The 12432-nt window shown below is 31.2% G+C and overlaps 1 protein-coding gene across 1 annotated transcript in view; it reads left to right on the top strand.

Annotated features, from left to right (window-relative positions):
• The window catches only part of LOC136027900 (transient receptor potential cation channel subfamily A member 1-like), a 175412-nt gene extending 169528 nt beyond the window's left edge, over positions 1 to 5884 (top strand). The window contains exon 22 of the mRNA XM_065705331.1: positions 507 to 5884. Coding sequence (XP_065561403.1) covers positions 507 to 665 — 159 coding nt within the window. The 3' untranslated portion in view covers positions 666 to 5884. The remainder of the gene's footprint in view (positions 1 to 506) is intronic.
• Positions 5885 to 12432: the final 6548 nt, after the last annotated feature.

Here is a 12432-nt window from a genome sequence, read left to right as displayed (position 1 = left end):
GAAGAACATTTTTAGCATCAAAAATTCGATTTTACAGACAATTATAGTCGAATTAAACTTTACAGGCGTCTTCCAAGGGAGATGGGAAACAAACAAATAAAGTTGCAGATGACAAACAAAAACACACCCTAGAGAGGTTCAGTGAAATAAAAAACTATTTCTAAAAAAAGGTGTATGACAACATATACTTTATCATTAATTAAAAAAAAAATACAGTAACATTTCCGTTTTCTGGCACAACACTATTTGAGCAATTAAAAAAAAAAAATCTCTCTCCTTATCCGAGATCCAGCAAATATTTTACTTTTTTATGTGATAATTAATTTGAAATGATTGCAATGACTGCGATCAATTTCCTTATTAAACTGATTTTATCTCGTAAGAAGAAATTTAAACACACTTATTGATCGACATATTAGTCTAATAAATGAAAAATAATTAATAATCAATGGTTTCTTAATTAATGATTAATAAGAAATTAATAACAATTCATAAATTCATTGCAGAAAATGGAAATAAAGACCGAAGCTGATGACTGCGACGAAGGTGTAGACTTTGAAAGCCAGTTGTCATTAAACCAATTGTCAAACCACTCACGAAGAAAACTATTGCGTCGGTCAACCACACTCGCCACTGCCTATCGGTCACAAATATCTACCATATAGGTTTAATGGAATTATAGGTCTATAAGTGTTTTATTGTTTATAGTATGGATTCTGACAGAATGTGATCACCAAGGTCTTTTTGGTAAACGTATTGAAAAAAGAACTACTTGAATATATACCTAAAAAATGATGTCTTTGATCCTAAAATGATCTAAAAAATTTTCCTAAGAAAAGTTTTTTCTACAAGAAAATGAGCAGGAATTTCTATTCCTTTTAAGCATATTTTAATGATCTAATTAATCTAATCAAATCAAGATTGAACTAGTATAAAAAAGTATCGGAGAAAAATGATCCTAAAAACGTGTTTTTACAAAAAATAAACAGAGAGATTATAATCCTCTTAGGCGTGTTTTAATGATATAATCAATTTAATCAAATTAATTTATTTATCTAAATAAATTATCCTTAGAAAATGTGTTTCTACTAAATAAGCAGGAATCTCTTATTCCTCTTAAGCTTATTTTTGTTTCTGGGTAAACGAATTTTTAATTATGATCAGAGACAAAAAAGACAACAAAATTTATACTAGTATGGCTAAGTTCTGAAAAAATGTTCTACAGACAGAATAGCTTCTCAGTTACTTCTTCTGAAGACAGTAATTTGGTATTAATCCAAACAATCAAGCGATGTCGCTCTATGATTTCAAGATGGAGCATTGAATTAGAATCTAAATTACCTAAAGTTGTTCAAATAATTTCTTGAAATACTAATGCTGCATTGAATAATTATCTAGGATAGACTTTCAAAATTTATATCTCTACCAGTACATTAGTGAGAAGCATTTATTGATTTCAAATACTATTTAGCTGCCTGGGTTTAACGAATTTTTAACAAGTCCAAAACATAAAGAACCCAAATTTGTCGCCTCAAAGGTTCCATGAACCCTTTTGATAAAAGCAATTAATATCTTCTGGCCAGCTCCGGATCTCACTGTCCACACAGCAACTGTCGATTCCTCCCTTCCTAGCACCAGTTAATTGTGTAAGAATTACTTCAACTTTCTGTTAACGTCAACTCCTTAATTAAATGTGAAAATTTATCGATAGAAGGTTTACAAAGCCTACGTATATACACAGTGCAAATGCAACAAGTATTTATTTATTTTCAAGACGGTTTCCCCTGCTGGGTAGATCCAATTTATTCCTTTTATTTGAAACAGAAAGCCAATTCTACAGAAAGCGAATTCCACAGAAAGCGAATTCTATAGAAAGCCAATAAATTACAAGTAAATTACAGTAATAAATGTACCTTGGGAAATTCTGTTTTTTCACTAGATTGTTCCAAATTTGTTGCCTAAGAAGTTACCTGAGCCCTATTGATAAAGGCATTTTAATATTTTCTGGCGAATTGCATTATAGAACACAGATTGTCTCTTAGAGTTTAACACATATCTCACTTCCAGAAAAATATATTGGCCGAAGTTTTCTTCAATTACATTGTATATCTAACGAAACTCGCCCGACTGCGCAATGTCATTGGAGTGGTCTGGATATCGCTCCAGCCTGCTTGAATATGATAACTCTGCAACCGTGCAAAGTCATTAGATATTGTAAACCATTAGGAAGGCAAATCATCTGATCGGATGGCTTTTGAGGTTTACAACATTGTTGAATTAAAGTATCTGACCAAGTATAGTGAAGAAGACAAAATAACCAACGCAACAGCACAAACTCAGAAACAAACGTACACCACAAAACTGAACATAAAAATATAAATTATAAAAGTAATATTAAATAACAATTATTAAATAAAAAATAATAGTATATGATAAATAACATTTAAAATACAAAAGATAATAAATAATGAATAATAAATAATTCAGGGTGTTTTTGACTGAAAACACGTTCAAGTCGTTAATATTAGTTGATGAGGAAAACATTAATTTTACTTGAAAAACACTTTTTTAAGGATGCTTAGAAATAGAGGTGACCCAAATATTCTCTCAGACGACCTTTTTTCATTACAAGGCGAAAAATTGGCAACCAAATCGTAATTTTATTCCTGTCAAAAATTTGCTTCAAATGTCTTTCACAAGCGAATAATAACTAAGTAGGTGTATGTCATAGTATTTAGTTACTATCATTGGTAAATTTGGCAATCTTCTGAACATTTTTATTTTTGAACGCAACTTACGCCTAAAAATGAAGCCCAATTTCGCTAGCTGGGTAAACGAATTTAATTAGGATCGAAAACAGAAACAAAATAAAAATTTGCCGAGATGGAATTTTTTTTTCCTAAGATGTGAAATCAGACTACCAGAGTGAAATTTACTTCTGTCAGAACCTAGTTTCAGTGTCTTTCACAAATCAATAATAACTAGATATATATAAGTCTTGGTGTTTAGTTTTTTGAACATTCGTTATTATAGAACTTGATTTAAGCACAAATTTAAATATTACTGATTAAATTGAAAATCATATTGTTAAAAGTAAATTTCTATGAACAGCCCCTAATTTATGAAACGTTGGGGAAAATAGTTAAATTATTTTTAACCTTGTATCTTGAAGTATTGGAAGAAAGAGTGAAAAAGCAGCATAAAAAATGGGAAGTTGAGAAAAGAGATGGCATTGGCCTCATTAAATATAAAATGCTTTCTATCCGCTTAAGTTCCTATGTCAAAATTTACTTTGATTTGAAAAACATGGGTGTTTTTTAATCTAATTTTATTTAATTTTAGGACCATATCCAAAGTTTTCTTTAATATTAAGAGGTAGGGGGGGGGGGGTCACCAACCGTCAACCACCACTCCTTATACTATGATGTGGGTTTGGCTTGAGGATATTTCAAGACGAACGGTTCATTGGAGTGTTTGTTTTTCAAAATTAAATTCAATGAGTTTTTTTATTCTATCGTATCCGAAATAAGCGATAAATTAATAAGCTATACTAAAATCATACATTGAAATTATATTCATATGACTCTCCAATCAATCCATTTAAGACACCTCTCATTGATATTTTGAAAATCTGGGCGTAAAAACACCTTTTGAGGGCTTGCCCCACAAAGTAATTCTTGGGCCTCCAGCCTAATAGATAGCGCACAATTGTCTGATGCTTTTCATTTTAGAAACAATTTCCTGAATTCTCGACGATTGAGATCACACGCTTTTTTGACCATTAAATGACGCGCTTAGCAATTGAAAGCTTGGAATATAAGACCTAGTTTCTGGCCTGTAATACTGGAAAACCTTTAGCATATCACCTTCGATATGAGTCTGAAGATTCAAAGAGCTATTCCATTTATTGGATACTATTATTAGGTTTTCAAACCAGCATTTAACTCTCTGTTAACACGAATAAAAATCAAACTTTCCTAGCTAACGAGGAAAAATTTTGACGTGGTGAGAATATACATCATTATGAATACATCCCTTTCCCCCTATCTTCCAATTAATGAGCACTAGGATTACGCAGAGGAGGTGTATCTTCTATACTATGTATACTATGCCATGATGGAGGATATTTGACTTTGATAATTATGCTTAGAATGGCCCTGAATGCGATAGGATACTAACAATAAATGCAAATTAAATGGAAAACCTTTTCTTGATATAGTATAACCTATACATTACTTAGTACTATACTAGCATAACTAGTTAATACTCGGTTGCTTAGACAAAATTAAATGAATTAACCCTAAGTTTCTTTGAATTATCCTAATCAATAGTTTTAAGCCAAGTGCCTTATATAAAGGTATATACAGAAATTGTACCTTAGAAAATCCTTATAAATATCTGGCCTTGGCTTTGTATTTGTCAAATATTTTTAATAGTGTTTGTAATGTATATATTGCTATTTTTCACGGTGTAATTATGGTATTGCTGACGTGTATCGCGTAACTATTGTTTAGACTGTAGTGCAGCCATGGGGAGGGTTTGTGAATATTATATTTTACTAGCAGAATTATTTTTCTATAGTTGAACCAGCCCCCTAAGTGAATTGAACCCCTGCCGAACTGAAAACCTATTTATGAAGTCTCTTCACCTTAGCTAATGTTATTAAAAAAAGCTCTATTTGGACATCGCAGGCCTCAAGGAGCCTCATATCCCCACACATCACTTTCGTAGTATACAATACAAGAATCCTTTCAGAAAAATCTAGCTTTTTGGCTAGAAATTGTAAAAATCAGCTGATTTAAGCCTCACTAATTTTATTGATTGGGTGAGAAATGCAGTATTTACAATGTAAAATATATGTGATTGCGCAAATTAATTTTGAGCTATTATAAACTAAAATATTTTCTAACTACTTCGGAAAGAAGATGTTGCAAAATTGCTTAAAATATTTATATATAATATTCATTTAAAAAAGAAACGAATTTAATTTTAATTCAATTTAATAGATAAAACAAAATAAAAATAATAAAAAGGGTAACATTTTTACAAGAAAGGAAACATAGCAAAAACCTCTTATACAGATCAAAATATATATATCTGCATAAAAAATATAAATAGAAGAGCTTTTTTCAGATTTTGCTGTCTTATAAAAAGTTTTGCCCATTTTCAATATATTCATTTTATTCTAATTCAAAACTTAAAAACAGTCGGGTCTAGTAAATAAATAAATAAAAGGATTTAGTATATGAAAAAATTTCTCAAATGAATGAATCAGCAAAACAGGTGGTTTTCTTAGGGAATTCAAAAGTCGGAAAAAGATATTTTTCAACCATCACTGTTCAATTAGTCTTTTTTTACTCAATAAACTTATTGGATGTTTAAATTGAAAAAAATACCAATAATTTCATGGATAATTATATCGATTACAATGCCCTCTATAATATCGCTCATTTTATGTATTGAAATTTCATGTCCGGTGAATTGCTATACATTTATGTTTTGTGCTTATAGTTACATACATTCTTAAATTAATTTTGAAGTTACTATTTAATTTACCTCTACTTTTTCACTTTATATTCTTTATATATTATTTTGTTTTTTCTGCCTTTGCTTTACTTTTATTTTTTTGAATTTAATTTTTATTTTACTTTAGTTTTTAGTATGTTTATCCATCTTTTTATTTTTATTTTTGTTTTGTGTACTGTGTCTTATAATTTCAGTGTCGTTTGTTGTCTAGCAGATTTTTGTCTTGAAGAAAGTTCGTATATTTGTTCCGTGGTAATTCTATGTTTGTTCAACGTTTTTATGTTATTTAAAACTGACTCTATTCTAGCACAAATCAAGTGACTGCGTGTGATGTTCTCACAAAACGTTAAATAAAAATACATCTTAAAATTAACTTTGTTTGATCAACTTTTTGAATCTCCGATCACGACTCAGATAGCCTATTCGTAACAGTATATCATATATTTTTTGAGTCCTTTTAGAACAAATTGGAGATGATTCTATTGAAGACGATTTGAATTAACCAGCAGTGTCTTTTAAGAGTAGAAATTTGTCCCTTCTTTCCTAGATTTTTTGGCCTCCTCTTGATTTCTAAAAGCATTCTTTGGGTGTTTTATTTGAAAAGTATCCCTTTTGGGAATTTGGGGGTTTTCTAAAATCTTAAAAAAAATCCCCCTTGATTTTAGACAAATCTTTGCCCCTCTTCCCCTGGATTTTAAATAGACGGTCCCACTGCAATCGGTCAATTAATCAATTCCATAACTTCAAAACCCGTAACAAAACAGGCTTTGGCACAGTCCTACGCAAGGCACCAGTGAACACGCCAAGGAAGGGGAAAAAATTTATTGCATATAGTATTTTAAATTTTTGATTGAATAAAGAAAAAATCGCATCAAAGTAAAGAGTGATGTTGAAACTTGAAGTGAACAAAAACAATCCTGTATATTTGGGGGCTTTCCCCTCTTTTTCTCACCCACCTTCTCTTTTGCTAAATTTTGATATGTGCTTTACTGATAGTATTTTCAAAGGCAGTGAAAATATCAAGTTGGTGATTGCAAGTGGCTTACTTACCGATTGCCTTTCAAAACAGTTGAACTGGAAATTTGATGGACTAAAGTCGTGATTTCAAAAATGGAGCACAGGCCCCATCGGTTGTGCATGGCAGCATTTGGATGGGCCATGAGCAGGACTTGCACCCTTTGGCTGATTATACTCTAGAGTCTTAATTTTGGAAAAGAAAATTTTCATGTGAATGACGTTACGTTCATATGCATTTAAAGAGCAACAAATATATATGATAGCATTGTGATGACGTCATGCATCGTATAAAAAGAGTTGAATACAGACAACATTTTCATTAGTATAAAATTTACCTAGAGGACGACACGAAAAAAGATACTAAGTTAATGACATTTTAAGCCTCCTTAGGGTGAATAAACACAAAAATGTGAGTAACAAAATTTAAAATAATGAGGGGGGGGCGTCAGAATTTTAGAAATACCTAGGCGGGGCACTTCCAAAAATCAGTTTGAAACCGAACTAAACTAAATTCGCATCAATAAGCCATTCAATTCTTGGGGCCATTCCTTACTGGATAATTCTTGGTCTTTTTTTTTGTTTTAAGAGAAAATACAAGATATTGCGATTTTGTAGTAAGGGGCTTGAAATCTCCACAATAGAGTTCTCTGGTATTCCGACTTTGTCGGTGTAGCTTACATTAAAATCACTTGTCTTTTTGGGATTCTTTTGTCTTTTTCTAGAATTTGTTAGATATTCTCATGCTCAAAGCTTTTGACATATAACTCTAAACTTAATTACTATATAGCATTTGAAACCGTCGTATAAAATAGATTCTTTCAACTCCTTTATTCCTATCAATATTCTTTTTTCTAAAAGATTTGGCTGCTATTAGCAGAAGCCGCTGCTTACTTACAGTTCATTGCTGCAAGGTGTTTGATCTTGCGACATATGTTATGTCCTATGTTGAAATAAAACAAAGTAATTTTATTATGATTATTTTCTAGGTTCCAAAAGGCGTATTTACAGGTGATTATCGTCCTTCGGAGATGTCCTCTGCTTTTACCTTTTCCGTTCGATTCAATTGTGAACAAAGCGATTCTATTGGGATGGTTTTCAAAGCTCCCATAGGGGAAGTTTCAGGTGATTTTTCTTCTTAAGGAAAAATTTTCCTTTCATCATTTGGAGAATATTTGCATAATATGTTTTAATTTGACATCAGTGCGCCAGTCTGATTTGCAGTCACTAAGCTCAGGAACTGCTCAGGGTATAGGTGGAATGTCGGTGAATAGATGGAAAAAAGATGGGATGGATACATCTTTATACAGCCGTGCTGGCCTTAAGCGGCTTGGTTCAGTAAAGAGTTGCTAGTGGTATTAATAGCAGTAGTATTATCTTGACCAGAGCAAATTCAAGCAGAAATCCATCTGGATAGTAGATTTAAACCAATGATACACTGCTTGAAATATTAAATGACTTGAAAAGTACCCAGGAGAGTAGCTATTATAACAACAAGGAAAAAGAGTAAGGGTGCCTTATGTCCAGTGATGCAAACTACTGATAATTTGATAATACACTGTAAAATAAAACAAATATTACGGTTAGAAATCAGAATCTTGTTTCCTATTATTAACAGCTCTGTATTTTTCGTGGCTGTTTTTCCTTCTGAATTTTTCTTGCTTGTTCTTTGTTTCCCCTCTGTTTTTGGTTGGGCAACGTAAGGTTAAATTAACATAAGTTGCTTTTCTTGATATTAAAGTTTTATTCTCGAAAAAGTATTAAAATTCTTTAAGGTAAAGGTTTTAAACCTAATCTTGTAGATTCTGAAGAGATATGTGTAATAAGTAGGATAAACAAAAATAAATAGTGTAATAAATTTGAAATAATCTAAAAATCCCAATCATGGAACTTGCAGAAACAGAACATGTAGACCACATAAGAAAAAAAAGAAACATAGGGCATTTTTAAATATCGACTTTCATGACATCGTAAGTATTGTTGGATAAAAAATTAACGAAAGTGCCCAGAAGTGTAGTCAGGACAAATACTACATAAGATCGAGATAAGAGACAAACTGCAAATTGCCTCTTGAAAATCACTGTAGCAAACCAATTTGGGGATGGAACACAGATGTGTTATTTATCTGTATGTTTATCTATAAATCAAGTTAGTGCCATCTTCCAATTGTATTCTTAGAGCATATATATATATATATATATATATATATATATATATATATATATATATATATATATATATATATATATATATATATATATATATATATCATGAAAAGAGAAATCACCAATGCAACAGCACAAACACAAAAAAAAGAAAAAAAAGAGAGAGACAGAAGGAGAAAAGGAAGACTGTTTTCCTAAATTAGTGATTAAATGAGGCCTTAACCCTACTCATCCATTTAATCAGATAGGTCAAACAGCATAGCCACACACAATCAACCATAAAGAATAATCCATGGACAGGCAGTCATGTCGTCAATAAGTATAAGTCGTCATTATCCAAACAATAGAAAAAATAATATAGACAAATAATTCAGAGGCAACACCCAACATAAGGGCTCATCAGGAGAATACACTGGCCTATATAGGGTTTCGCCACTCTAAATTCTCTACCCAGAACAGTGTTGTGGCTACCACAGAATATCCATGGCATCCCCGCGTCAGGTATCACCCCCAAAATATGTGCCCATGAAAGAAAAAAAAAACAGCAAATGTAAAACAACCAAGTAAAACCAAAACAAGCTTATCCTGTTAATATATCCCTCCCTTTAGCAACAATAGGTAAACTAAAAAGTATAAAATTTACCAAATCACAAATATTAACACATTGCAAAAAACCTGAATGAACTAAACAATTATAGAATTCATCTTTACCATGTGGCTAATTTTTAAGAAAATCCGCTCAATTAGAAACACAATTCAAAATAAATGGCGCTGCGACAAAATTTCTCGAACCTCCGAAATTAGTTGAAAATTTCTTTAAGTATTTCTAGATAATTTTTTTGATATTTATTTAAAAGTTCATTATAATGAAAACTAAATTTTTAAATTGCCAAGTTAATTTATTTGCAGAAAAACCTCTTGATATCAATTTTTGGCTCAAGATTTTACATCTATTTTTAAAATCAATATAATTACTACAAATCCTTGCATAACGAAGTAACTGTGAGAAAAACGCTGAATATGTGATATTTGAGCGTATATTACTTTCAGGGAATGGGAAACTAATCCCTTCAAAATCAAAATCATCCGTTTTATTATACATTTTAAAACTTAATTTATTATTATCACAAATATTCATATTTAAATCTAAGAAATGATCTTCATGACCAGCGCCATGACTAGGCTCATGAATAAGCTCTGATGGATATATATTTTTAGAAATATCAATGAAATCCTTACAATTTAAGACCAAAATATCATCTAAATATCTTTTATTATTTGACAAAGTATGTTTTAAATTAATTGGATTATTCTTTTCCATCATATATTTATATTCTAGTTGACTTAAAAACAAGTCAGCTATAAATGGGCTGGCATTCTCCCCCATGGGAATTCCCACAATTTGCTTATACAAATCACCCCCAAATCTTATATAAGTATTGTATAAAACCAATTCCAATAACTCAAAAATCATATCCAAGCTGTAACATCTCAAGTTAACTGTAGTATTAAAGCAATTTGTCCATTTAGCTTTTTTTTTTATAAATGCCTACTTTTAAGAACATTTTACTAGATAAGAGGAAAGATTTCTTGATAACAGTTTTTAAATTATCAAACACTACATTAAGTGATAAATTAGTATACATTGTCGCAAAATCGAAAGACTCAATTCTTTTAGCTGAAACCATTGTTAAAGAACCTATCACCTGCAGTGAATTATTAACACTCCAATATGGATTAAAATTCGAAAATTTTTTAATAAGAGAACAATAGGTTTTAAGTTTATATACAATTTCCTTTAAAATTAAAGAAAGGTCATATATATATATATATATATATATATATATATATATATATATATATATATATATATATATATATATATATATACAATCAACAATTAACCAATGCTTTCCTCGATCAGGACTCATCAGAATCTATTCTTAATTGTAAATATCATAGTGTACCCCTCTCTAGCCTAGGTCTACATCGTAGTGAAGGTTGAGCAAACGGAATTGATGTTAAGAGGGCCGTGAACAAACAAAATTCTGACACTTACTGCTGAATATTTTTACTAGCTGTAGATCCGTTTGTCTCTTTCAGATTCTTTTCTATGTTTTCTCTTTTCACTAAATGTGTCCGATATTTTATTTTCGTTAGGAGATTTTAACACCCAGGTCAAAATAAATAGAGATATATAGTATCATAGCCTACGTAAATTTGGTGAAGGAAAAGAAAACAGTAATTGCTACAAACTTTTGTAATGTTGTAGGCATAACAATCTAGTTATCACCAATACAGTGTTTGGTCGTAAAGTGGCCCATAATTTGGTATTCACGTAATGGTAAAAGAGCAAACCTTATTTTTATGTTATAGTAAACCGAAGACTGGCAGGATCAATACAAGGAGTTACGGTATATAGGAGTGCTGTCGTCGGTGTTAAAAGTAAAGATCGCCATCTAGTAGTGTCTAGGGTTAATTTAAAGCTAACATATGGACGGGTAACTACCTCCCGTGAAGTTATGATGCTGGTTAACTTCAGGACAAAAATTTTAGTTAACTTTCCAGGAACTGTTGAATACTAAACTTGAGGGTTGAGAATTTGACGATTTGGAGAATGAATGGAATAATTTTAGGAAAAAAAATTTGTGAAGTTGCTGATGGTGTCTTTGGGAAGAAATTTAGGAGTACAGCTAGGAATATTAGTGAAAAAGATTTATTTTCAATATACAGGAGAAGGGGCTTGAACAAGAATTATCTTAGTGATGGACCTTATGAAAACGAAAGGAATGTCAATAAAATGGAGAAAGGATTAAAATATTAATTAAGGAGTCGTTAAGTGGACGCAATGGATAAAATTACCGTGGATCTAAAAGACGCAGCTAGACGGCATAATGGTAAAATGTTATACTGGCACGTTAAAAAATTTAAAAGGAGTATTTATCCTGAACTTGTCCCTTTCAAAAATAGGAAGGTGGCCAAGATCAGTGACAAAAAACGAGTTAAAGAGAGATTGGTAGAGCTTTTTCAGAATGCATTCAACCGGGATAGAGCTACAGTAAAACATATAGAGGAAAATGAAAAGGTTTGTGACACCTTGAATGTAACCGAATATTTATATATTAGGAGAACGAGCGACAGTACTAAAAGTGATAAAAACAAATAAGGTCTTAGATGCTGATAGTCTGGTAAATGAAATAAGTTTAGCATAAGATTAGAAATAAACTACTGAAGACTATGAATAGGATTTTTGAAAAAGGAGAAGTATCAAGCGATCTTAGGAAAAACCTCATTAAACCCTCTATAAAAAAGGGGATAAGAGTGAGTGTAGTTATTTTAAAGACACTAGCTTGGTCTCCGTATGTAGCAAATTATCTAGAATAATGATAATTCTTAGACTTATCGTGCTGTAGACAGAGTCAAACAGTTCGTGGTAACGAACTGTAGTAAGGAGCGACCCGGCTCAATAGTAAACGAAATTCTAAAAAACGGAATTTCGATACTAAGAGATATATGAAAAGAATCGAATTTTTATGCTGATTTTAAATATATAGGTTTGATCAAATTTAGTCTTTGTCATCAAAAGTTACAAGCCTGAGAAAAGTTGCCTTATCTTGGAAAAGAGAGAGAAACACCCTCTAAAAGTCATAGGATCTTAACGAAAATAACACCATCGGATTCAGCGTATCCGAGAACCCTATAGAAAAAATTTCAAGGCTCAATCTAC

This window comes from Artemia franciscana, chromosome 6 (genome assembly GCF_032884065.1).
Source record: "Artemia franciscana chromosome 6, ASM3288406v1, whole genome shotgun sequence".
Lineage (NCBI taxonomy): Eukaryota > Metazoa > Arthropoda > Branchiopoda > Anostraca > Artemiidae > Artemia > Artemia franciscana.
Note: the sequence above shows the minus strand (reverse complement) of the source record. Positions and strands in the feature narration are given on the sequence as shown.